This window comes from Nannobrachium achirus (assembly GCF_963921795.1).
Source record: "Nannobrachium achirus genome assembly, chromosome: 15".
Taxonomy (NCBI): Eukaryota; Metazoa; Chordata; class Actinopteri; order Myctophiformes; family Myctophidae; genus Nannobrachium; species Nannobrachium achirus.
The window spans coordinates 50,931,266-50,958,591 of record NC_137822.1 but is presented as its reverse complement, the minus strand read 5'-3'; the positions used below and the strand labels follow the sequence as shown (position 1 = coordinate 50,958,591).

The window sequence follows — 27,326 nt, the reverse complement described above, 5'->3', positions numbered from 1 at the left end:
CCACTAATAATAAGAACAATAGTCTGGTCCCACTAATAAAAACCCCAGTTGCTTTTTACTTAACCTTTAAAGCCTTTAACATGTTTGGTAAGACTGTTAAATGTTTTCATTATGATTGGAGATTAAGATGTAAAGATTAGAGTTGCTTATGTTTTGTTAGGTGTGATAAGCTTCTCTTCCAAGACCCCAGGAGGAGGAACAGTTATTAATAAATAAAATCAAAGCTCACTTTGTGATCCTCTACTTCCTGTTCTTTCAGCAGTCTCTCCAGGTCTTCCATGTCGTTGTGTTTGAAGTACTTTATGAAGCTGCGAGAGGCCTGGAGGCCCTTCTGGATGGAGAAACATGCTGCTTCATCCCTATGATAGATATACATATATATATATACTGTAATAGATACACTGTATGATACACAGAGACACTTTATGAAGCTGTGAGAGGCCTGGAGTCCCTTCTGGATGGAGAAACACGCTGCTTCATCCCTATGATAGATATATATGTATCATATGAATATATATATATATAGAAACAGGCTGCTTCATCCCTATGATAGATATATATGTATCATATATATATATATATATATATATATATATATATATATATATATATATATATATATATATCCTATATTACATTCTAGAACTGACAGAGCGGTGCATTCTACAGAGCGCCTATATTACATTCTAGAACTGACAGAGCGGTGCATTCTACAGAGCGGTGCATTCTACCGATCGACGACCCAAAGCAGTCCAATTGGCTAGGACTGATCACGTGGCACACGTGCCGACGTCCTCACGTCACACCAGCGCCATACGTGCTGACGTAGAGTCAACACCAGGCTAACAGTTAGCTAAACAAATGATGTACTCACGTTTGCATAGTCAATAGCACTACTGTCCACATTCCAGTACATTCCATCACTTAGGCACGAGTCCCGATCACATTAACATAATCTTCATGTATGTACATCCCATTACAGCAACGTAACGTTACTCTTTTTAATTCGCGGAGTTCTTCACCGGAAGTGCGTCCGGCCGTCAAATATGTCCGACCGGAAACGTGCTGCGGCACAATAGTTCCACCACAATAGTTCCCCCCCCCTCCCAATTTTTTTTTTTTCATTTTTTTTTTAACTTTTTCAAAAAAAAAATTTTTTTTTCAAAAAACTTTTTTTTTAGCCAGATGAGCTTTTCACGTTAACAACGAGGCGAGGGGGCGTAGATGTGAGCGGCGCGTAGCGCCGCGAACCTCTAGTATATATACATATAGAAACAGGCTGCTTCATCCCTATGATAGATACAGTACATAATGAATATCTAGCTATAGCGTTGCGTCCACGGTGAGTTGTGAGCTTGTAGATCTGTGCAGTGTCAGGTTACTATAGTAGCGTGACAACAGGGCTTCTGTGCAGTGTCAGGTTACTATAGTAGCGTGACAACAGGGCTTCTGTGCAGTGTCAGGTTACTATAGTAGCGTGACAACAGGGCTTCTGTGCAGTGTCAGGTTACTATAGTAGCGTGACAACAGGGCTTCTGTGCAGTGTCAGGTTACCATAGTAGCGTGACAACAGGGCTTCTGTACAGTGTCAGGTTACTATAGTAGTGTCAGGTTACCATAGTAGCGTGACAACAGGGCTTCTGTGCAGTGTCAGGTTACCATAGTAGCGTGACAACAGGGCTTCTGTGCAGTGTCAGGTTACCATAGTAGCGTGACAATAGGGCTTCTGTACAGTGTCAGGTTACCATAGTAGCGTGACAACAGGGCTTCTGTGCAGTGTCAGGTTACCATAGTAGCGTGACAATAGGGCTTCTGTACAGTGTCAGGTTACCATAGTAGCGTGACAACAGGGCTTCTGTGCAGTGTCAGGTTACCATAGTAGCGTGACAACAGGGCTTCTGTGCAGTGTCAGGTTACCATAGTAGCGTGACAACAGGGCTTCTGTACAGTGTCAGGTTACTATAGTAGCGTGACAACAGGGCTTCTGTACAGTGTCAGGTTACTATAGTAGTGTGACAACAGGGCTTCTGTACAGTGTCAGGTTACCATAGTAGCGTGACAACAGGGCTTCTGTGCAGTGTCAGGTTACCATAGTAGCGTGACAACAGGGCTTCTGTGCAGTGTCAGGTTACCATAGTAGCGTGACAACAGGGCTTCTGTAGAGTGTCAGGTTACCATAGTAGCGTGACAACAGGGCTTCTGTGCAGTGTCAGGTTACCATAGTAGCGTGACAACAGGGCTTCTGTGCAGTGTCAGGTTACCATAGTAGCGTGACAACAGGGCTTCTGTACAGTGTCAGGTTACTATAGTAGCGTGACAACAGGGCTTCTGTACAGTGTCAGGTTACTATAGTAGTGTGACAACAGGGCTTCTGTACAGTGTCAGGTTACCATAGTAGCGTGACAACAGGGCTTCTCAGAGGCTGTGAACAAACCCAGAGGAGACGTCTGTGTTGCATGGATGTACCTTTACAATAGCCTGATAAATCAGTCCGCACATTACCACCCCCTGTTGGTGGGTGGTGTGTAGTGTGACTGGGGGCGACTTGAATGGGCCAATCAGGGTTGTAAGCTTGGGGCACGTGGTTTGGCGTCTGGTGGATTCCCCCCCCCCCCCCCCCCCAGCCCCCTCCCTACAGAGCTCTTCTGCCCACGTCAGATTCGCTAGTGGACTCTGATTGGTCCGCTCTGCCCACGTGATAGACATTAGTGGACTCTGATTGGTCTGTGAAAACTGTCATGGCGGAGTCAAGGAGACCGAGGCAGACACGAATTATTTTAATAAACTATACAATAGTGCACAAACGTAAACATGCAATCATATATTATGTTAGAAGAAATAACGTATTTTTGCAATGTCACGCCACGTCGCCGTCTCGAAGCGCGCGTGTGTGTGTGTGTGTGTGTGTGTGACGTCAATAGGCTTTAGCCCGCCCACCCAGAAGTAGAATCTCCGTCCGAAGGGTCAGACTCTTCTCCCTAAACGTAGTGAAACGTAGTGTGTGTGAAGAGTCTGACGCTTGCAGTCAGGCTATCTTTACAAGTCTCACTCTCTGAGCAAAACTAGATGTATTTCTGCTGTTTCACCAACCTTTACAAGTCTCACTCTCTGAGCAAAACTAGATGTATTTCTGCTGTCTCTCTGACCGAAACAAGGAAGAACTGTAAAACATCACTTCCATTCCATAGGATATTATTTTAGGTCTATTAAAGCTAAGATCACAAGTTGAAGCAGACAGTTTAGTCTACCTCGGTTTGAAGCAACAATGTGGCAAACATTATCCTGGTAGCCAAACACACCCATCCAAGTTTTATTTGTTTATATTCTGACAATTAGATATCCTCACTGTCTGGCCAAAACCTCTTAACTTTTTTATTTTGTTGTCATAAATCAGGGCTATTGAACACCCTTTACGTCTGTGTGTTGGTTAAAATAATATTGAACCAAAGGAAAGTAGTAAAAAGTGCTTGGGACAAAACCTCCTAACTCCACACTTTCTGCCAAACCAGCTAACTCCACCCGATTGGCCCTCTCTTTTTTTTCATAAATATGTGCTATTGAACACCCTTTACATATGTGTGTTGGTTATGAAAAGTAGTAAAAAGCCCTTCTGTCAAAACCTCCTAACTCTACTTGAGCTCATTTTCCCCAAAATGAACGTTTTGGAGTTTGGAGTTTTGGGCCCGACAGCAAAGATATGGTAAATTGTGTCGCAGATGTGGGATAAATCACAAAGGGGACTCTATTGAACCAATTGAAAGGTATTGATACGAGTTTATGAAATAATAACTGCATCCAATCCATTGGTTATTAGTAATAAATAATTAATTTACAGTCAGGGGTTGACACTAAGGTCTCAGAGGCACTTGCCCATCGGGCAAGTACAGGTCATGTTCTACTTGCCCGAAGGTAATGCCCACTTGCCCGAAAAGTAAATGATAGGTACGATTTTAATTACCGCTCAATTTAACACTTATTTCTTTACTTTCTGGACCTGTGCGATAAAATGTCATACCTCAATACCTCCAAATCCAAATACCAAATACTTTAGCTATGATTGAATATGTCTATGGGTTCACACTTGTTATCTTTTATTTTTAAATGTAGCAACAGTAAAAACAGCACATTATAGGTAAATAGTGCTCTTATTTTACATTCCACAGACCAGAAGACACAGCGCACTGGCCACGTTCAGGTGTTTAGACAGATATCTCATGTTTATAGACATTTGTGTCCCCTCTCAAATGAGCACTTGCCCTGTCGGGCAACCTGAAAGCCAACTTCACCTGCCCTGACGTTTTATTTACCTGCCGGGGGCAGGTGGGCAAGCCTTAGTGTCAATGCCTGTACAGTATGTACACAAAGATTATTATCACCCTTCTTGGACTTAAGCATGTATTGAACAATAATAATACTAATAATAAGAGTACGTACACAAAGATGATGTCGCCCCTCTTGGAGTAAGCTGGTATTGCGCTGGCGATGGTTGCAAAGCCATAGGAATAAATGATGGCCTCCTCGGACCTCATGAACCTGGCCAAACGACTCTCCAACTCCAGATGGACATCTGTCAACCAATAATAATATGTTAACAACTCCAGATGAACATCTGATGATAACAATAATAATCTCTTAACAATCATGCCATGTATGGCCTACTTGTGTGCCAGCAGAGCGCGCCATGAGGACTACAGTGTGTTGCAACCACACATAATAAACATTCCACTCACCAAAGGTTCCGTAGAATCCTCTGGGCCCACAGGTTCCCACTCCATACTTCTGGAGAGACGCCAGAGACTTTTGCTGGAAGAGAACATTTCATTCTTCATGTCAGTTAAAAGCAGCCACTGTTGCATAGCTCATGTTTTAACTAATTAGGGAAGCCTAACACGTTTGTGAACGTGTTAACGACCCCCCCCCCCCACGTGTTAACTGGTTACCATGGTAACCCATAGCCCCCGCGCAGCAAGGGCCGAGGGTGAGTGAAAAAAACTCAGTTTCCCATAAGGCCTTGTGGAATACTACATCCAGCGTCCATTCAATTGTATTCATTATATCTTCTGTTTGGTCAGAAGTGTTTAATAGCTTGTTTTAAACCTTTATCTTTACCCACGAGTCACGTAGAAAAAACAAAACCATTTTAACTCCAGCAGGGGCTGAGCGTATGAGAGTTAGTTTCACAGGACTGTGCAGGGGCAGGGACTGGCTGCACAAGACCAAGTGGATGTGAATAATGTAAAATATGAATTACATAAAACTAAACTAATATGGATGTGAATAATATTAGTAATGTATATAGTAATAATGTGAATAATATTAGTAATGTATATAGTAATAATGTGAATAATATTAGTAATGTATATAGTAATAATGTGAATAATATTAGTAATGTATATAGTAATAATGTGAATAATATTAGTAATGTATATAGTAATAATGTGAATAATATTAGTAAATGGTAAATGGTGCATTTATATAGCGCTTTTAATCCAAAGCGCTTTACATAGATTGTGCATTACATTCACCCATTCACACACACATTCATACACCGGTGGCGGAGGAAGCCATGCAAGGCACCAACCTACTCACCGGAGGCAATTAGGGGTTCAGAGTCTTGCCCAAGGACCCTTCGACATTAACTCAGGGGGAGCCCGGATTCGAACTGGGAACCCTTCGGAATTTATACCCTTCGTGCTCTAATACCAGTTTCTCTACCCCTTTTCTCTACCCCTGAGCTATGCCGCCATTAGTAATGTATATAGTAATAATGTGAATAATATTAGTAATGTATATAGTAATAATGTGAATAATATTAGTAATGTATATAGTAATAATGTGAATAATATTAGTAATGTATATAGTAATAATGTGAATAATATTAGTAATGTATATAGTAATAATGTGAATAATATTAGTAATGTATATAGTAATAATGTGAATAATATTAGTAATGTATATAGTAATAATGTGAATAATATTAGTAATGTATATAGTAATAATGTGAATAATATTAGTAATGTATATAGTAATAATGTGAATAATATTAGTAATGTATATAGTAATAATGTGAATAATATTAGCAATGTATATAGTAATAATGTGAATAATATTAGTAATGTATATAGTAATAATGTGAATAATATTAGTAATGTATATAGTAATAATGTGAATAATATTAGTAATGTATATAGTAATAATGTGAATAATATTAGTAATGCATATAGTAATAATGTGAATAATATTAGTAATGCATATAGTAATAATGTGAATAATATTAGTAATGTATATAGTAATAATGTGAATAATAATAGTAATGTATATAGTAATAATGTGAATAATATTAGTAATGTATATAGTAATAATGTGAATAATATTAGTAATGTATATAGTAATAATGTGAATAATATTAGTAATGTATATAGTAATAATGTGAATAATATTAGTAATGTATATAGTAATAATGTGAATAATATTAGTAATGTATATAGTAATAATGTGAATAATATTAGTATTGTATATAGTAATAATGTGAATAATATTAGTAATGTATATAGTAATAATGTGAATAATATTAGTAATGTATATAGTAATAATGTGAATAAAGTGAAATATGAATGAAACCAACCTTCACTCGCTCGTTGTCCAGGAGGCCCAAGAAGTTAAAGGATGCAAAGTTAACACATTCCTTCCCATTGATGACCATTCTGTGACTGGGAGGTCTGCAAGACACAAATAGCAATACCACCTTAAATCAATGACTGGACAGGAGAGCAATACCACCTTAAATCAATGACTGGACAGGAGAGCAAAACCACCTTAAATCAATGACTGGACAGGAGAGCAATACCACCTTAAATCAATGACTAGACGGGAGAGCAATACCACCTTAAATCAATGACTGGACAGGAGAGCAATACCACCTTAAATCAATGACAGACGGGTCTGCAAGACACAAAGAGCAATACCACCTTAAATCAATGACTGGGGGGTCTGGAAGACACAAAGAGCAATACCACCTTAATCAATCACTGGGTGGGATTGGGATTGGGTCATTGCAGATATATCCACGCTAGAAAATCAAAATATCAAATGAAGTAGAGAACAGCTGCAGTTATACATGCCGTTCAGCAGGTCAGAAATAGCAGATCTACAAGCTAACAGCGCGGCACGTCCACCAAGGAAGCTGATGAAAGGAAGACGTCATTTTCTCCACCCTGTGATTCCAGACGGCAGATTCATCGCCGTGGAAGAAAACTCACATCGGAAGTTGGGTGAAATAACATTGCTGTCTATGAGAGTCAACTGGATGCTATGAACACTATATTTATATATATAGAATACATTGCAGTCTATGAGAGTCAACTGGATGCTATGAACACTATATTTATATATATAGAATACAGTGCAGTCTATGAGAGTCAACTGGATGCTATGAACACTATATTTATATATATAGAATACATTGCAATCTATGAGAGTCAACTGGATGCTATGAACACTATATTTATATATAGAACACAGTGCAGTCTATGAGAGCCAACTGGATGCTATGAACACTATATTTATATATAGAATACATTGCAGTCTATGAGAGTCAACTGGATGCTATGAACACTATATTTATATATAGAATACATTGCAGTCTATGAGAGTCAACTGGATGCTATGAACACTATATTTATATATAGAACACAGTGCAGTCTATGAGCCAACTGGATGCTATGAACACTATATTTATATATATAGAATACATTGCAGTCTATGAGAGTCAACTGGATGCTATGAACACTATATTTATATATAGAATACATTGCAGTCTATGAGAGTCAACTGGATGCTATGAACACTATATTTATATATAGAATACATTGCAGTCTATGAGAGTCAACTGGATGCTATGAACACTATATTTATATATAGAATACATTGCAGTCTATGAGAGTCAACTGGATGCTATGAACACTATATTTATATATAGAATACACTGCAGTCTATGAGAGTCAATTGGATGCTATGAACACTATATTTATATATAGAATACATTGCAGTCTATGAGAGCCAACTGGATGCTATGAACAAACACTATATTTATATATAGAACACAGTGCATTCTATGAGAGTCAACTGGATGCTATGAACAAGCACTATATTTATATATAGAATACACTGCAGTCTATGAGAGTCAATTGGATGCTATGAACACTATGTTTATATATAGAATACATTGCAGTCTATGAGAGCCAACTGGATGCTATGAACAAACACTATATTTATATATAGAACACAGTGCAGTCTATGAGAGTCAACTGGATGCTATGAACAAACACTATATTTATATATAGTAGGGATGGGCCGAAAGCAAAATTCTTGGCCGAAACCGAATACCGAATACTGGAAACATTCCACCGAATATCGAATAGCCGAATAATACATGTATATAATTTATTTTGTATAATAAATGTTTGTACCATATGCTGTACCTTTGTTGTAAAGCTACCTGATTATGGCAAACCCTAACTTAAATAATAATCACCATATGGTTCCATAAAACATTTATTTCTCACTTTTGAATGCACACATAACAAAATAAAATATTTTCTCTTTGCAATGTTAGCATAAAACAAAGTCAAAATAGTGCAACTATTTCTGTAGTATCCTACAGAGATAAAAGTGCATCAGAACAAGGTGCTTAAAACTGCAGAATGATCTAGGCCTACAACAAAATACTATTGTAAACACAAGGGCTGTAACAGCCAGGCCTTCAACAACAAATGCACATACTGTATGTTGCAAAATGATCTAGGGCCCAGGGGTCCTCAAATACAAATCTTGAAGGTCCAGAAATATTTTTTGAAACAGGTCCAGGTCCGAAAAAAAGGCGAAGGCGAAATAAGGCGGATACATTTATACAGTATGTACTGTATGTATGTATGTTTATTATAATCATTAGAATTGTTTATTTTAATTATTATTATTATTATTTGGAACTTTGGAAATCTCAGTTGGAACTGTTACCCCTGCTACCTGATGCTGGATAAGCGGTTGAAGATGGATGGATGGATGAATGGATAATTATTTATGCATGCAAAACACTGGCTTATAGTTTAATTATTGGAAACTAAAGAGCATAAATGCAATATTAGGCTTGTCGTTCAGAATGGAAAATAAAGTGGAACTTAGCGTGAGGGGGAGAGGATTACTTGACATTCAGTTAGTTGACACACGTACTGCACAAGCCAGACTGACTGTGCTGATTGACTATGTCAAATGACCAGTCAAATCAGGGTCAACGAGTCATAGTTATTAACCTAACACAGCCTAGGATAGCTGGCAATAATATGCGACGACACATCACATTGTTAAAGACGCATGATCACGCATCGCGAGTTTCGCGACCATTTCTCGTCTAATGCAAGCAGTTGGAGCCTTACATCGTGGATATTAATGTGTTGCTGTTGTCCTCTCCAATTGAACAGCCAAAGGTAGAAGATCTCTAAGTTATTAATCCAGTGGGAGCAATGGTTTCCAAGAGGTTTTAGCAACTTTTTTAAGGCAGCGAGCGGCATGAGTGTGTGGAGAGGAGAGGAGAGGGGAGGGGGGGGAGCAGCATGGAGAGCAGACTGCGTCGGAGACTCGGAGGGAAGGAAAACCTTTGATCTACAAGCCCACAGCACGTTGCACCCGCGACGCTTTGTGGGCTTGCAAATTGGCGTAGGGGTGTGTCTTGTGAGCCTGTGTATGTGTTTGAGCGAATGAGCACAATCAGCACATACACACCCACGCACACACAAACACACATCACACACAGTCAGTCCGATCGTCAGATACAACTGTGCGGAGATTTCTCAGAAATGTGCCGCGGTCCGGACATGGACTGCGGTCCGCCTATTGAGGACCCCTGACCCTGTCCTTCACACTATTCGGTGCTCAACTATTCGGTTTTAAAAGCTATCCAGCCGAAAACCGAAAATGCATTTTTAGCCATTTTCGGCCAAACATTTTCGGTGCCGAATATTCGGCCTCATCCCTAATATATAGAATACACTAGGGCTGTAATCTAGCCCTGTTTTAGGGATTCGAACTTCGGGGGGATTTTCCGAACGGACCATCGAACGTTCGATGGTTCGTTCGGTTCACCGAACCATCGAACGTACTGTACCTTTAACCAGCTAAAACAGTGTAGGAAATGTTTTAAATGCGCTGTTTTAACCATTGAAAACACGTGGATGCGTGGCCGCATTAACACGTAGGCTAACACTTGGAAAATCCAACCCAATCGGAGAAAATTTTGCACAGTTTGTTGACGAACAGGCTCAATGTATAGCGGAGTCGCACGGATGATGATTAGACTTGGTGAATGCGTCGGAGCGCGCCGCGTTCGGGCTGAACTGGTCTCGATGTAACAACCCCAGAAATCGCATTATAGATCCTTTAGGTGGTTGCAATGAAATCCATCTTTGCTCATGCTTAGGAGAAAGGCTGTTTAATCTTTGGGTGCGTGGATGGGTGTTCGCTGTTCAGAGCACACACAAGTCTCTCTCTGCCCTGCTCAGAGTCCTGCCTCTCACTTTACTGTCTGTCAACAAGCGTGTGTCAGCGAGGCGCTGTAATGGTTCGCGGCCCCAAACAGGAACGGAATTGGAGCGGAGGACGGTCCTTGATCGCTCCAAGCTGTTCTGGTGCATTTTATAACTACTTTAACGGTCACCATTAACTGTTAGTGTTTACCGGTAGGCCTAACTTATTTCGTATTTGGTTATCTCTTAGTCCCCCCAGGAATCTGCGGAGAAAAGGTCTTGATTCCGCGGAGAACAATCCTGATTCTGCGGAATTCTGCGGAGAACATTTCTTGATTCCGTGGACATTAAAAAACAACCTGAAATGACCAGTTATCAAGCAGAAAATGATATAGTTCTAACAATAAAGTAAAACCCTTCATGAAATAGCTACAATTAATTGTAATTAGTGGTTAGAATAATCAAATAATCATTTTTTGAGAATAAATATCTAATATTAGATCTATAATTTTTTAATTGCTATTGTTTTTAATAATTACTTTCTGTTGCAAAGACTATATTGTCATCCAAACCCTGCCCATAGTAACCACATTTTAGAGGATAGCCTACCTACTACCTAGTATGGGTGTAATATTTATTTATTCTCTTCTGCATTAGCATTGTTATTGAGGCATAGAGCGGAACTATAGTTCAGGACACGGTTTCTGTCAGGAACGAATGTGGGACCGGACCAATACAGCGTCAGTGCTAGCAGGAGGGAAGCTAAGCTATTCCCCCAGGCTCTGTATGAGGTGGCCACTGATCAAACCATGTACACATCGTTTTATAATAGTAGTAATAACTACTCTGTATGAGGTGGCCACTGGCCAGACCATGTACACATCGTTTTATAATAGTAGTAATAACTACTCTGTATGAGGTGGCCACTGATCAAACCATGTACACATCGTTTTATAATAGTAGTAATGACTACTCCCGCCGCTCTGCTGCCACTCGCGACTGTTATTCCGCGGCCGTCAGAAAAGTCCGCGAATGGCCGTGAAATCCGCGGGTGGTCGCGAGTTCCGCGAAAAATTCTGTGATCGCGGAATCGCGGATTCCTGGGGGGACTAATCTCTACTACTGTGATATTCTGAATAGGCCTATCACATTCTGATAATTATTTTTCGTGTAAAAAAAAAAAAAAAAAAAAAACCTGAACCCATTAATTTCGAACTTCGATTGCCAATGTAACGAACGAACGTTCTAATCCCCGAAGGTTCGCTTGCAGCCCTAGAATACAGTGCAGTCTATGAGAGTCAACTGGATGCTATGAACACTATATTTATATATAGAACACAGTGCAGTCTATGAGAGTCAACTGGATGCTATGAACACTATATTTATAGAATACAGTGCAGTCTATGAGAGCCAACTGGATCCTATTAACACTATATTTATATATAGAACACAGTGCAGTCTATGAGAGTCAACTGGATGCTATGAACACTATATTTATATATAGAATACATTGCAGTCTATGAGAGTCAACTGGATGCTATGAACACTATATTTATATATATAGAATACAGTGCAGTCTATGAGAGCCAACTGGATGCTATGAACACTATATTTATATATATAGAATACATTGCAGTCTATGAGAGTCAACTGGATGCTATGAACACTATATTTATATATATAGAATACAGTGCAGTCTATGAGAGCCAACTGGATGCTATGAACACTATATTTATATATATAGAATACATTGCAATCTATGAGAGTCAACTGGATGCTATGAACACTATATTTATATATAGAACACAGTGCAGTCTATGAGAGCCAACTGGATGCTATGAACACTATATTTATATATAGAATACATTGCAGTCTATGAGAGTCAACTGGATGCTATGAACACTATATTTATATATAGAATACATTGCAGTCTATGAGAGTCAACTGGATGCTATGAACACTATATTTATATATAAACACAGTGCAGTCTATGAGAGCCAACTGGATGCTATGAACACTATATTTATATATATATAGAATACATTGCAGTCTATGAGAGTCAACTGGATGCTATGAACACTATATTTATATATAGAATACATTGCAGTCTATGAGAGTCAACTGGATGCTATGAACACTATATTTATATATAGAATACATTGCAGTCTATGAGAGTCAACTGGATGCTATGAACACTATATTTATATATAGAACACATTGCAGTCTATGAGAGTCAACTGGATGCTATGAACACTATATTTATATATAGAATACACTGCAGTCTATGAGAGTCAATTGGATGCTATGAACACTATATTTATATATAGAATACATTGCAGTCTATGAGAGCCAACTGGATAGAATACATTGCAGTCTATGAGAGTCAACTGGATGCTATGAACACTATATTTATATATATAGAACACAGTGCAGTCTATGAGAGCCAACTGGATGCTATGAACACTATATTTATATATATAGAATACATTGCAGTCTATGAGAGTCAACTGGATGCTATGAACACTATATTTATATATAGAATACATTGCAGTCTATGAGAGTCAACTGGATGCTATGAACACTATATTTATATATAGAATGCATTGCAGTCTATGAGAGTCAACTGGATGCTATGAACACTATATTTATATATAGAATACATTGCAGTCTATGAGAGTCAACTGGATGCTATGAACACTATATTTATATATAGAACACAGTGCAGTCTATGAGAGCCAACTGGATGCTATGAACACTATATTTATATATAGAATACACTGCAGTCTATGAGAGTCAATTGGATGCTATGAACACTATATTTATATATAGAATACATTGCAGTCTATGAGAGTCAACTGGATGCTATGAACACTATATTTATATATAGAATACATTGCAGTCTATGAGAGTCAACTGGATGCTATGAACACTATATTTATATATAAAATACACTGCAGTCTATGAGAGTCAATTGGATGCTATGAACACTATATTTATATATAGAATACATTGCAGTCTATGAGAGCCAACTGGATGCTATGAACAAACACTATATTTATATATAGAACACAGTGCAGTCTATGAGAGTCAACTGGATGCTATGAACAAACACTATATTTATATATAGAATACACTGCAGTCTATGACAGTCAATTGGATGCTATGAACACTATATTTATATATAGAACACAGTGCAGTCTATGAGAGTCAACTGGATGCTATGAACAAACACTATATTTATATATAGAATACATTGCAGTCTATGAGAGCCAACTGGATGCTATGAACAAACACTATATTTATATATAGAACACCGTGCAGTCTATGAGAGTCAACTGGATGCTATGAACAAACACTATATTTATATATAGAATACACTGCAGTCTATGACAGTCAATTGGATGCTATGAACACTATATTTATATATAGAACACAGTGCAGTCTATGAGAGTCAACTGGATGCTATGAACAAACACTATATTTATATATAGAACACAGTGCAGTCTATGAGAGTCAACTGGATGCTATGAACACTATATTTATATATAGAACACAGTGCAGTCTATGAGAGTCAACTGGATGCTATGAACACTATATTTATAGAATACAGTGCAGTCTATGAGAGCCAACTGGAATCTATGAACACTATATTTATATATAGAACACAGTGCAGTCTATGAGAGTCAACTGGATGCTATGAACACTATATTTATAGAATACAGTGTAGTCTATGAGAGTCAACTGGATGCTATGAACACTATATTTATATATAGAACACAGTGCAGTCTATGAGAGTCAACTGGATGCTATGAACACTATATTTATATATAGAACACAGTGCAGTCTATGAGAGTCAACTGGATGTTATGAACAAACACTATATTTATATATAGAACACAGTGCAGTCTATGAGAGCCAACTGGATGCTATGAACAAACACTATATTTATATATAGAATACAGTGCAGTCTATGAGAGCCAACTGGATGCTATGAACAAACACTATATTTATATATAGCAACAGTGCAGTCTATGGGAGTCAACTGGATGCTATGAACACTATGAAAAAAAAAAAACATCACAAGGATGCAACTGGGACGTATCATCAGTGATGTAGCCTGGGGTCGACGGGTGTTTCGGGTCTCGCAACATCATACACCCTCGCCCAGGTGACCCCGCCGGGGTTGATCAAGTCCCGACGTACGTCCCAGTAGCTATCCACGATCAGTCCTATTAGGGAAAGACAGGGTCACTCAATGTGCTGCACCGGAACTACTCTGCCGGGATTGGGGGTACTATTCTGGCGCGTGGAAGAACTAGGCTCTATGGGTTGACTCCTGGCCGGGCTCCTCCTACGTCTCACCAGGTCCTCTCCTGCTCTCACCAGGTTCAGAACCTGTGCGTTGCACCAGACCCCAATCCAAACATTCCATTCAGCTGCTGCAGTTGAATGGCCCTCCTAAAGGCCTCACCGTGGATTTGTTGGGCTTCTTCCTCACGGAAGACACAGGCTGGGGCGCTAACCCAACCTGCTCCCGGGTGCCGTCTAAATTCCGGCCGTCAACCGAGTCTCCGGTGGTCACCAAACTATTCCTGGTTGTCACATAGTCTATTCCTATGAGCCACTATAAATAGAACTAATAATGAAAAAAAAACATCACAAGGATGCAACTGGGACGTATCATCAGTGATGTAGCCTGGGGTCGACGGGTGTTTCGGGTCTCGCTGTGTTCTATATTTATATATAGAACACAGTGCAGTCTATGAGAACCAACTGGATGCTATGAACACTATATTTACATATAGAACACAGTGCAGTCTATGAGAGCCAACTGGATGCTATGAACACTATATTTATATATAGAACACAGTGCAGTCTATGAGAGTCAACTGGATGCTATGAACACTATATTTATATATAGAACACAGTGCAGTCTATGAGAGTCAACTGGATGCTATGAACACTATATTTATATATAGAACACAGTGCAGTCTATGAGAGTCAACTGGATGCTATGAACACTATATTTATATATAGAACACAGTGCAGTCTATGAGAGTCAACTGGATGCTATGAACAAACACTATATTTATATATAGAACACAGTGCAGTCTATGAGAGCCAACTGGATGCTATGAACACTATATTTATATATAGAACACAGTGCAGTCTATGAGAGCCAACTGGATGCTATGAACAAACACTATATTTATATATAGAACACAGTGCAGTCTATGAGAGTCAACTGGATGCTATGAACACTATATTTATATATAGAACACAGTGCAGTCTATGAGAGTCAACTGGATGCTATGAACACTATATTTATATATAGAACACAGTGCACTCTATGAGAGTCAACTGGATGCTATGAACAAACACTATATTTATATATAGAACACAGTGCAGTCTATGAGAGCCAACTGGATGCTATGAACACTATATTTATATATAGAACACAGTGCAGTCTATGAGAGTCAACTGGATGCTATGAACACTATATTTATATATAGAACACAGTGCAGTCTATGAGAGTCAACTGGATGCTATGAACACTATATTTATATATAGAATACAGTGCAGTCTATGAGAGTCAACTGGATGCTATGAACAAACACTATATTTATATATAGAACACAGTGCAGTCTATGAGAGTCAACTGGATGCTATGAACAAACACTATATTTATATATAGAACACAGTGCAGTCTATGAGAGCCAACTGGATGCTATGAACAAACACTATATTTATATATAGAACACAGTGCAGTCTATGAGAGTCAACTGGATGCTATGAACAAACACTATATTTATATATAGAACACAGTGCAGTCTATGAGAGTCAACTGGATGCTATGAACACTATATTTATATATAGAATACACTGCAGTCAAAGAGAGTCAACTGGATGCTATGAACACTATATTTATATATAGAACACAGTGCAGTCTATGAGAGTCAACTGGATGCTATGAACACTATATTTATATATAGAATACAGTGCAGTCTATGAGAGTCAACTGGATGCTATGAACACTATATTTATATATAGAACACAGTGCAGTCTATGAGAGCCAACTGGATGCTATGAACACTATATTTATATATAGAACACAGTGCAGTCTATGAGAGCCAACTGGATGCTATGAACAAACACTATATTTATATATAGAACACAGTGCAGTCTATGAGAGTCAACTGGATGCTATGAACAAACACTATATTTATATAGAACACAGTGCAGTCTATGAGAGCCAACTGGATGCTATGAACACTATATTTATAGAATACAGTGCAGTCTATGAGAGCCAACTGGATGCTATGAACACTATATTTATATATAGAACACAGTGCAGTCTATGAGAGTCAACTGGATGCTATGAACACTATATTTATATATAGAATACAGTGTAGTCTATGAGAGTCAACTGGATGGTATGAACAAACACTATATTTATATATAGAATACACTGCCGTCTATGAGAGCCAACTGGATGCTATGAACACTATATTTATATATAGAACACAGTGCAGTCTATGAGAGCCAACTGGATGCTATGAACAAACACTATATTTATAGAATACAGTGCAGTCTATGAGAGGCTGGTGGATGCATTTCTTAATGCTCTATACCAGGGCTTCTCAAACCTTTTTAGGCTGTGACCCCCAAAATAAACATATTTGAACTGGGGACCCCCACCCTGACAAGCACTTGGAATTGTAGGTATTACATTTAATGACTCGGTTCCACAGATAAATATTGTGAAAATAGCAGATCTACATGCTCAGTAGATCTGCTATTTTCACAATGTTGGCCTCTTGCTTACTTAATATTTGACCGTTTGGCCAGTCCTGTCCAATATTCCACTATTCAAATACTTTGAGACACAGAGTTTTGTCTTACCCAGTGATGATGTCATACTTGAGATGAGACTGGTCTTTGGACCCAGGGGGAACCAGAGGTTCAGGCTGCCACTCCTCAATCAGGTCCTCTTTCTCCTACAAATACAATACATGATATATTTAATTATGTTTTAAATGTTAATATACTCCTAACCCATTCCTCAATCAGGTCCTCCTTCTCCTACAAGATGATGATATAATTATGTTTTATTATGTTTCATATGTTTGATTATGTTTTATAAAGGGGTCAGTGGGGTCAGTTCAGCAAAAGCTAGGGTAATGCAAAGATGGGAGTCCTCGTGGAAAATAGGCATTACATTTTGTATAACACGGTTCTATTGTGAAAATAGACGATCTACATGCTCACAACGCCTCGCAGAATGTCTGAAAAAAAACGAGCTTTGTCAGTTTTTTTCCCCGGGTTTCTACGGTTTCTTGGGCTGGATATGGCAGCCTGGAACGGTTGTTTGAGTGCAGCTAAACTTTGCATGTTAGTAAACGTGCCACAATTAACAATAATGCATTGCACCTGTGCTGCTGACCTGCGGAACCTGGGAATATACCATTCTGTCAAGATGGGGAGAATACAATTATAATACCTTGTTAAAGTGACCATTTTGTTACATTTTGCATTTGTAGTTATTTTACTGTAATTTAACAACATAATAACCAGCACATATAGAAAAGAGACATTCATGGACTTATAAATAACTTTTATTTTCCCCCCTGGACCCAGGGTATGGCAGCTGCATACCCAATTAACGCCCCTGAAAGGGGTTTTATATACTCCTAACCCATTCCTCAAGCAGGTCCTCTTTCTTCTACAAGACATGATATATATGTTTGATTATGTTGTATTATGTTTTATATAACTAAAACCCATTCCTATTGTGTAAAGCACTTTGGCTTCTGTAGGTTGACAAGCTTTATGGAAATCATGATTTCCTTTAGCCAGAAGCACTTGGTACCTGAGCCTAAACTACTAGTAACCATGGTATTAAACTACTAGTAACCATGGTATTAAACTACTAGTAACCATGGTATTAAACTACTAGTAACCATGGTATTAAACTACTAGTAACCATGGTATTAAACTACTAGTAACTGGTGTACTGACCATGGTATTAAACTACTAGTAACCATGGTATTAAACTACTAGTAACCATGGTATTAAACTACTAGTAACCATGGTATTAAACTACTAGTAACTGGTGTACTGACCAGCGAACTGGCCTGACCTGAACCCCACACACAGAGAATCTGTGTTGTGTTGGAGGAAGATGAATTAATTACAAAGCCTCTGATTAATTTGATTATTTTAATTGAGTCCCAGCCCTGAATTTAACATACCGTAAATGCTCTAATAATATCCTATATTTAATAAAGAACCGGACCTGCTTTAATTTCCGGGTGCGCAATTGAATTAAGTAATTAAGAGCCGACGCTCCAATAAGAGCCTCCTTTTTCCTCTTTTTTTTTACGTTACGTATCATTCAGGAGTACCTTTCTCCACTCTGTCTGACTGTCACTCACATCCCAAGCCAGCTGTTACGGTGATTTACCGTACACTGTCTACAAACTGCGCAGCGATATTTGGACGCCGCTCATTTCACGTTCCGTTTGGCAAAGACGGATGACTTTGGCAACTTACCGGGGCGCGTGCGTGTGCGTAGTCCTCGCGAACATCGGCGTGGATGACGGCCGCACATGAAATCTTTAGCGTGGAAGTTTAATCCAAACAGTAAATGAAGCTCAATGAAGCTAATGCGGCTATACTAGTATCCATGCTAGTATCCTGTGGTTCCTGTTTACCAGGGAGAGTCGCATCTGAATGACGAAACGAGCCGCTGAGCTTGATGGGAAATGTAGTGTTTTTTATTCCCCAGCAGTATGCTGTGTGGACTGTATTCTATTCTGATACACATTATGAGGAGCTGATTTTCAGTATGAATTGGTTAATGCAATACAATACAGCAGAATGTTATCTCTGTATGAGCCTTTCTATGATGATTTTCCAATAAAAACGCTTTTCTTTATAAATAACCTAATATATAATATATAATATTTATATTTTTTTCCAAAAATACGGTATCTAATAAAACAAGACCAGGTCAACCTGGTTGTGCCAGACCCCGGTTCTGCCAACCCTCTGGGCCTATAAATTTAATGGTACATTTATAGGCTGTCTGTCCCTTTATAGGCTGTCTGTCCCTCCCTCCCTAGAATCGCTAGCTAGTATGACATCATGCCTTTTGTAGGCATGTCATCATCATGTCATCATCATATATACCCTTTATATAGAAAACCCGGACAGACCGACATTTGCTTATGTAGGCCTACCCATTTCATGGGTCTGGCAAAAATCTGATCTGAATCATTCTGATATTTTTGAGAAATAGGAATAAAAGCCTTGTCTCTTATACTGTCCTGCTTCCAACAAGAGCCTGGTGCCCGCTACTCTTGAGACAAATAATAGCCCGGGTTCCTATAAGAGAATTTACGGTAACCTTTCAAACGTTTAACATTTATTCATAAATCCTTCTTTTGAAGTAATATTCTAATGTTTTGAGATATGGATATTGGATTTTAATTAGCTGTATGCCATAACAATAAATTAATATTTCATTTCATGCACAATGAATCTAGAATATATGAAGGTTTAAAAAAGTAATTATATTACAGAAGATACAGATATATAAATGTTACCTTCTCAGTCAGCTTGTAGGTCTCCTGTAGTTTGTAGGTCTTTGAGAACAGAAGCCTGATAATCCATAAGATGAGAAACCCTTCTAGGATCAAGTGATAGGCAGGAGCCTGGTGGACACACACACACACACACACACACACACACACACACACACACACACACACACACACACACACACACACACACACACACACACACACACACACACACACACACACACACACACACACACACACACACACACACGACATGCGCCTGATGAATAGCGTCAATATTAATAACATTAGTATTAAGCATATCTTTCTGAGGTTAAGATTGGGAATAGGGTGGGGCACCCTCTGGCCTACTGGTCGAGGCGCATACCACTTATGCATTTACACATAGGCATGGATGCCTGGTGGGGTCGGCGGTTCGATTCCCAATCTGAACGACTCTTGCCGCCTGTCACTCCCCATCTCTCACCCCATTTTCCTGTCAGTCTACTGTCCTATCAATAAAGGCATAAAAGCCCCCCCCCCCCCCCCCCCAAAAAAAAACAATCTTTAAGATTACGAATAGCGTTTTGGCACTGTTTTACTGAGGTTAAGGTTAGGTTTAACCGTTTAGGCATAGTTTACAGAGGTATAGAAGGATATTATGGAAAATAACAGATAGGCCTTGCCTTATCCGAGTTTCCTTTTAGTTGACATTGTACCAGTGAACTGTCTGCTCTTTTTCCCCTCTACACCAAACCTCTTTGTCACCAAACCTCTTGTCGAGCAGATCTACAAGCTCACAACGCCTCGCAGTGCGAGGCGTTGTGAGCTTGTAGATCTGCTGTTTTTGGCTACAGTTCTCAGAATTTGGAAACTAGGGTTCAAGTTGTTAATATAAAAAAGATTAGAAGATTTGTAGGACCCCCTGTAGTAACTCTGAGGACCCCCTAGGGGTCCCGGACCCCTTGTTGAAGACCCCTGTTATATGAGATACATAAAGTGGTTCCTGTGTAAATAAGGATCTACATTTAGTTGACCTTGTACCAGTGAACTGTACTGTCATGAAACTGTACTTTTTTCTATTGCAAACGTCTAATAAAGTCTTCACTCAAATCAATCAATCAATAACGCCTGGAACTCGGTTCGAATCCCGGGCTTTACAGACTAGTACCACAAGATCTAAAGGAGGGTAATCCCTAACCTCCTTCAAAACTGGTATGAAAAGTCTCCTGCAGACAGCTGCTACTCGAGACTGGTAATAGACTAAGCCCACACCTACTTCCCCTTTGCAAACATCTCCCATTTAACTTTTTACTATTATTTATTTGTCCAGTACTGTGTTCTATACGTCTGTCTTTCAATGTTATATGAGATACATAAAGCACTGTGTTCTATTCAATGTTATATGAGACATACAATTATATGAGATACATAAAGCACTGTGTTCTATTCAATGTTATATGAGATACATACAATTATATGAGATACATAAAGCACTGTGTTCTATTCAATGTTATATGAGATACATACAATTATATGAGATACATAAAGCACTGTGTTCTATTCAATGTTACATGAGATACATAAAGCACTGTGTTCCATTCAATGTTATATGAGATACATAAAGCACTGTGTTCTATTCAATGTTATTATGAGATACATAAAGTACTGTGTTCTATTCAATGTTATTATGAGATACATAAAGTACTGTTCTATTCAATGTTATATGAGATACATAAAGTACTGTGTTCTATTCAATGTTATATGAGATACATAAAGCACTGTTCTATTCAATGTTATATGAGATACATAAAGTACTGTTCTATTCAATGTTATATGAGATACATAAAGTACTGTGTTCTATTCAATGTTATATGAGATACATAAAGCACTGTGTTCTATTCAATGTTATATGAGAAACATAAAGTACTGTGTTCTATTCAATGTTATATGAGATACATAAAGCACTGTGTTCTATTCAATGTTATATGAGATACATAAAGCACTGTGTTCTATTCAATGTTATATGAGATACATAAAGTACTGTGTTCTATTCAATGTTATATGAGATACATAAATTACTGTGTTCTATTCAATGTATTCAACAAACTCGTTTCCTACAGAGGATCGCCCCGATGGTCAATTTCAACACACTGAAGACCATAGCTGGTGCAATAATCCAGCCCCTCTTTGACTACGGAGTCCACGTATGGTATCGTGACGCCCCACAAGCCCTGAAAACTAAACTCCAAACAGCCCAAAATAAACTAATTAGGGTCCTGCTTAACCTTCCCTATCAGACTCACCTCACCGCTACTCACCAGTTAAGAGTGGGGTGGCTCAGAGTAGATGACAGAGTACAGCAACTTGCAATGGGCCTGGTGTACAAGATACACTACACCAATATGATACCCAAGTACCTATCAAAATACTTTATAAACATTAAGGATGTCCATAATTACAACACCAGAGGCAGCGCCACAGATCACTTTCAACCCAGAGTCAAAACCGTCAAAGGGTCAAACTCTTTTTTCTGCTATACCACCAAAATGTGGAAAGCCTTACCGAAGGCCATAAAGGAGTGTGGATCACTAGCATCCTTTAAAATTGCCCTGAAAAACCACTTACAGGCAGCAGCCGTTCGCAACTGGTAAAAAATTAACCTAGCCCAACCCTACCCTCCCCTGCCCCTTCTTTGTATATACTGTTTGTTTAGACTTACTGTTTTCTTTTTTGTTTTTCTTTACATATCTACTTCATAGTACTGTGTTCTATTTGTCTGTCATTCAATGTTATATGAGATACTTCAATGGTTTCCAGTGGAAATAAGCTTAGTCTTTTCATGGATCTCCTTTTAGTAGACCTTGTACCAGTGAACTGTACCGTCATGAAACTGTACCTTTTCCTATGCAAACTTCTAATAAAGTCTTCAATCAATCAATCAATCAATCAATGTTATATGAGATACATAAAGTACTGTGTTCTATTCAATGTTATATGAGATACATAAAGTACTGTTCAGTTCTATTCAATGTTATATGAGATACATAAAGCACTGTGTTCTATTCAATGTTATACGAGATACATAAAGTACTGTTCTATTCAATGTTATATGAGATACATAAAGTACTGTGTTCTATTCAATGTTATATGAGATACATAAAGTACTGTGTTCTATTCAATGTTATATGAGATACATAAAGCACTGTGTTCTATTCAATGTTATATGAGATACATAAAGTACTGTGTTCTATTCAATGTTATATGAGATACATAAAGCACTGTTCTATTCAATGTTATACGAGATACATAAAGTACTGTTCTATTCAATGTTATATGAGATACATAAAGCACTGTGTTCTATTCAATGTTAAATGAGATACATAAAGCACTGTGTTCTATTCAATGTTATATGAGATACATAAATTACTGTGTTCTATTCAATGTTATATGAGATACATAAAGTACTGTTCTATTCAATGTTATATGAGATACATAAAGCACTGTGTTCTATTCAATGTTATATGAGATACATAAAGCACTGTTCTATTCCATGTTATATGAGATACATAAAGTACTGTTCTATTCAATGTTATATGAGATACATAAAGTACTGTGTTCTATTCAATGTTATATGAGATACATAAAGTACTGTTCTATTCAATGTTATATGAGATACATAAAGTACTGTTCTATTCAATGTTATATGAGATACATAAAGCAATGTGTTCTATTCAATGTTATATGAGATACATAAAGTACTGTGTTCTATTCAATGTTATATGAGATACATAAAGTACTGTGTTCTATTCAATGTTATATGAGATACATAAAGTACTGTGTTCTATTCAATGTTATATGAGATACATAAAGTACTGTGTTCTATTCAATGTTATATGAGATACATAAAGTACTGTTCTATTCAATGTTATATGAGATACATAAAGTACTGTGTTCTATTCAATGTTATATGAGATACATAAAGTACTGTGTTCTATTCAATGTTATATGAGATACATAAAGTACTGTGTTCTATTCAATGTTATATGAGATACATAAAGTACTGTGTTCTATTCAATGTTATATGAGATACATAAAGTACTGTGTTCTATTCAATGTTATATGAGATACATAAAGTACTGTGTTCTATTCAATGTTATATGAGATACATAAAGTACTGTGTTCTATTCAATGTTATATGAGATACATAAAGTACTGTGTTCTATTCAATGTTATATGAGATACATAAAGTACTGTGTTCTATTCAATGTTATATGAGATACATAAAGTACTGTGTTCTATTCAATGTTATATGAGATACATAAAGTACTGTTCTATTCAATGTTATATGAGATACATAAAGTACTGTGTTCTATTCAATGTTATATGAGATACATAAAGTACTGTGTTCTATTCAATGTTATATGAGATACATAAAGTACTGTGTTCTATTCAATGTTATATGAGATACATAAAGTACTGTGTTCTATTCAATGTTATATGAGATACATAAAGTACTGTGTTCTATTCAATGTTATATGAGATACATAAAGTACTGTGTTCTATTCAATGTTATATGAGATACATAAAGTACTGTGTTCTATTCAATGTTATATGAGATACATAAAGTACTGTGTTCTATTCAATGTTATATGAGATACATAAAGTACTGTGTTCTATTCAATGTTATATGAGATACATAAAGTACTGTTCTATTCAATGTTATATGAGATACATAAAGTACTGTGTTCTATTCAATGTTATATGAGATACATAAAGTACTGTGTTCTATTCAATGTTATACGAGATACATAAAGTACTGTGTTCTATTCAATGTTATATGAGATACATAAAGTACTGTGTTCTATTCAATGTTATATGAGATACATAAAGTACTGTGTTCTATTCAATGTTATATGAGATACATAAAGTGGTTCCAGTGAACTGTACTGTCATGAAACTGTACTTTTCATATGCAAACTGACAATACATTCTTCAATCAGTCAATGAATAAAACATGTAATTACTGAGCCATTAAATAATTCATATCATTAAATAATTCATATCATGTCAGTCTGTCTTTATTTAAACACAGATCGAGTCATTAAGTGTTTCCACATGACAACACAATGACTTCTACTTCCTCTTTAAAACGGGATCAATTCATTTAGCGGCCTACACATCCGGTCTAAAACGGATACGGAAACAGCGCGTGTCTGCGATGTTAAAGACACGTGCACACCACCGGATACAGTAGGTGGGCTCTGGACCGGATGTGAGAGTCGGACAGCCAATAGGAAAAGAACCAGTACTGTTGCTGTGGTGTCGCTCGGCTCGGCCCAAAAAGAGCAGATCTACAAGCTATCAACGCATCGCGTTTGCGACGCGTTGATAGCTTGTAGATCTGCTCTTTTGTCAGGTACGGAAGCTGCGACGCTTCAGCCCACAGTTTGTTGAATAAACTGATGACAAAGAGAACCAAAACAAACACTAACAAACTAACTAACTAACTAACATGGAGGAGTGTTTTAATATAAAACATGTTGTTTTACCTGATAAAAAGGTTGATAAATATAATATTTTACCTCATAGAAAGCCTGAACCGCATCTCCACCAACAATGATAGTATATTTATAATAAAACATACTATTATTATTAATATTTTATAGTTATATACATACAGTATATTTATAATAAAACATGTTATTTTACCTCATAGAAAGCCTGCACCATCTCCACCAACACCCACTGCTGTCCAGACGCCATCTTTGTTTTGGCTCCACGTAGGCCACGCCCCCTTACCTTACGTTACATTACGTCAGGTTTGCGCGTGTGTGTGTGTGTGTGTGTGTGTGTGTGTGTGTGTGTGTGTGTGTGTGTGTGTGTGTGTGTGTGTGTGTGTGTGCGTGCGTGCGTGCGTGCGTGCGTGTGTGTGTGTGTAGTCAGTAGTCCTGCAGTGATTCAGCCCTGAATACAACATGACGGTCATGTTTCCTCCTCAACCTGAGATCCAATGAGGTTTTCATAACGCAACGGTTTGAGCTGCAAACATCAGATTATAAAAATAAAGTGCTTCCCCAAGTCTAATTTTACTTTGAAATGATGCCGTTTCACCAGAATTACACGCCGCTCCTGGACTGTTTAATAAAAAGCATTTTAATCCTTGTATTTCCTGAATTTCCCCCTCTAGTGGCGAGTCTCGTCATCGCATCTCCGTTCACTACTGAGCGAACAGCGATGACGAGACTCTCCACTAGAGGGAGAAATACAGGGGAAAACAGGATAAAAATGCTTTTTATTCAACAATCCGGGAGCGGCGTGTAATTCTGGTTGAACGGCGTCATTTGTGAGTAAAAGTAGACTTGGGGAAGAACTTTATTTTTATAATCTGACGTTTGCAGCTCAAACCGTTGCGTTATGAAAACCTCACTGGTTCTCAGGTTGAGGAGGAAACATGACCGTCATGGAATACATGGAAGGTCGACCTAAAACACCTTATGTAATATCCTATTGGTCCAGATTTGTAGATAACTTGAACTGGAAAGTTATTTGGAATCTTCCATACAAATATCTTCTTACCAACAAAGTGAGGGAAATCTCTTTTAAAATGTTACATAGGTAGGGTAGAGTGGGGGAAAAGGCCCCCCTGGGGTAATAAGCCCCCCAGCTGTATTTGACTACAGAACTACAAGGTGGCAAAAATTTTGATTTCAGCACATTCCTGGCATCCTTAGCTCTTCATGGATACCAAATTTCATTGTCTCACCTTAATCCAGGTCATAACTTTCTCAATCAAACACATTTAAGATAAACTGATCTAATTCTTTGTCACTGTGAAAATGTTCCAAACTCGGTGTAAATAAGTTGAACCTCTTCACTTATTTTTTGTATATCATTAGGAAGGCCTTATGATAAATTATCAACTTAAAAAAATTAAAAAATAAAAAAGGTTTAAGATTTAAGATGACACTCTTTGCAATGACAGCGTTGGGGTAATAGGCCCCCCCCTCGTGTGGGGTAAGAAGCCCCCGGAGGCTTTTTGCCCCATGGAGAGAATAACTGCTTATTTTTGGCAGAATCGTTCAGTTAATGTATACAAACGTGAAAATTGGCATTAGCAGTTTCCATGGGTCACTTTGAAATGGACACTTTCAAGATGACAGACATTTTTCAAGATGGCTGACACCTAATTGGAGCAGTTATGTGATATAAAGGGTTATTTTAC

At 37.9% G+C, this 27,326-nt stretch overlaps 1 protein-coding gene across 1 annotated transcript in view; it reads right to left on the bottom strand.

Annotated features, from left to right (window-relative positions):
* The window catches only part of sptlc1 (serine palmitoyltransferase, long chain base subunit 1), a gene marked incomplete at its 5' end in the record, with an annotated part of 44,051 nt that extends 18,184 nt beyond the window's left edge, over positions 1 to 25,867 (bottom strand). Inside the window, 7 exons of the mRNA XM_080742624.1 lie at positions 230 to 359; positions 4,435 to 4,567; positions 4,731 to 4,803; positions 6,626 to 6,719; positions 17,421 to 17,515; positions 20,126 to 20,233; positions 25,814 to 25,867. Of these exons, the coding sequence (XP_080598750.1) occupies positions 230 to 359; positions 4,435 to 4,567; positions 4,731 to 4,803; positions 6,626 to 6,719; positions 17,421 to 17,515; positions 20,126 to 20,233; positions 25,814 to 25,867 (687 nt within the window). The remainder of the gene's footprint in view (positions 1 to 229; positions 360 to 4,434; positions 4,568 to 4,730; positions 4,804 to 6,625; positions 6,720 to 17,420; positions 17,516 to 20,125; positions 20,234 to 25,813) is intronic.
* Between the last annotated feature and the right edge of the window lie 1,459 nt (positions 25,868 to 27,326).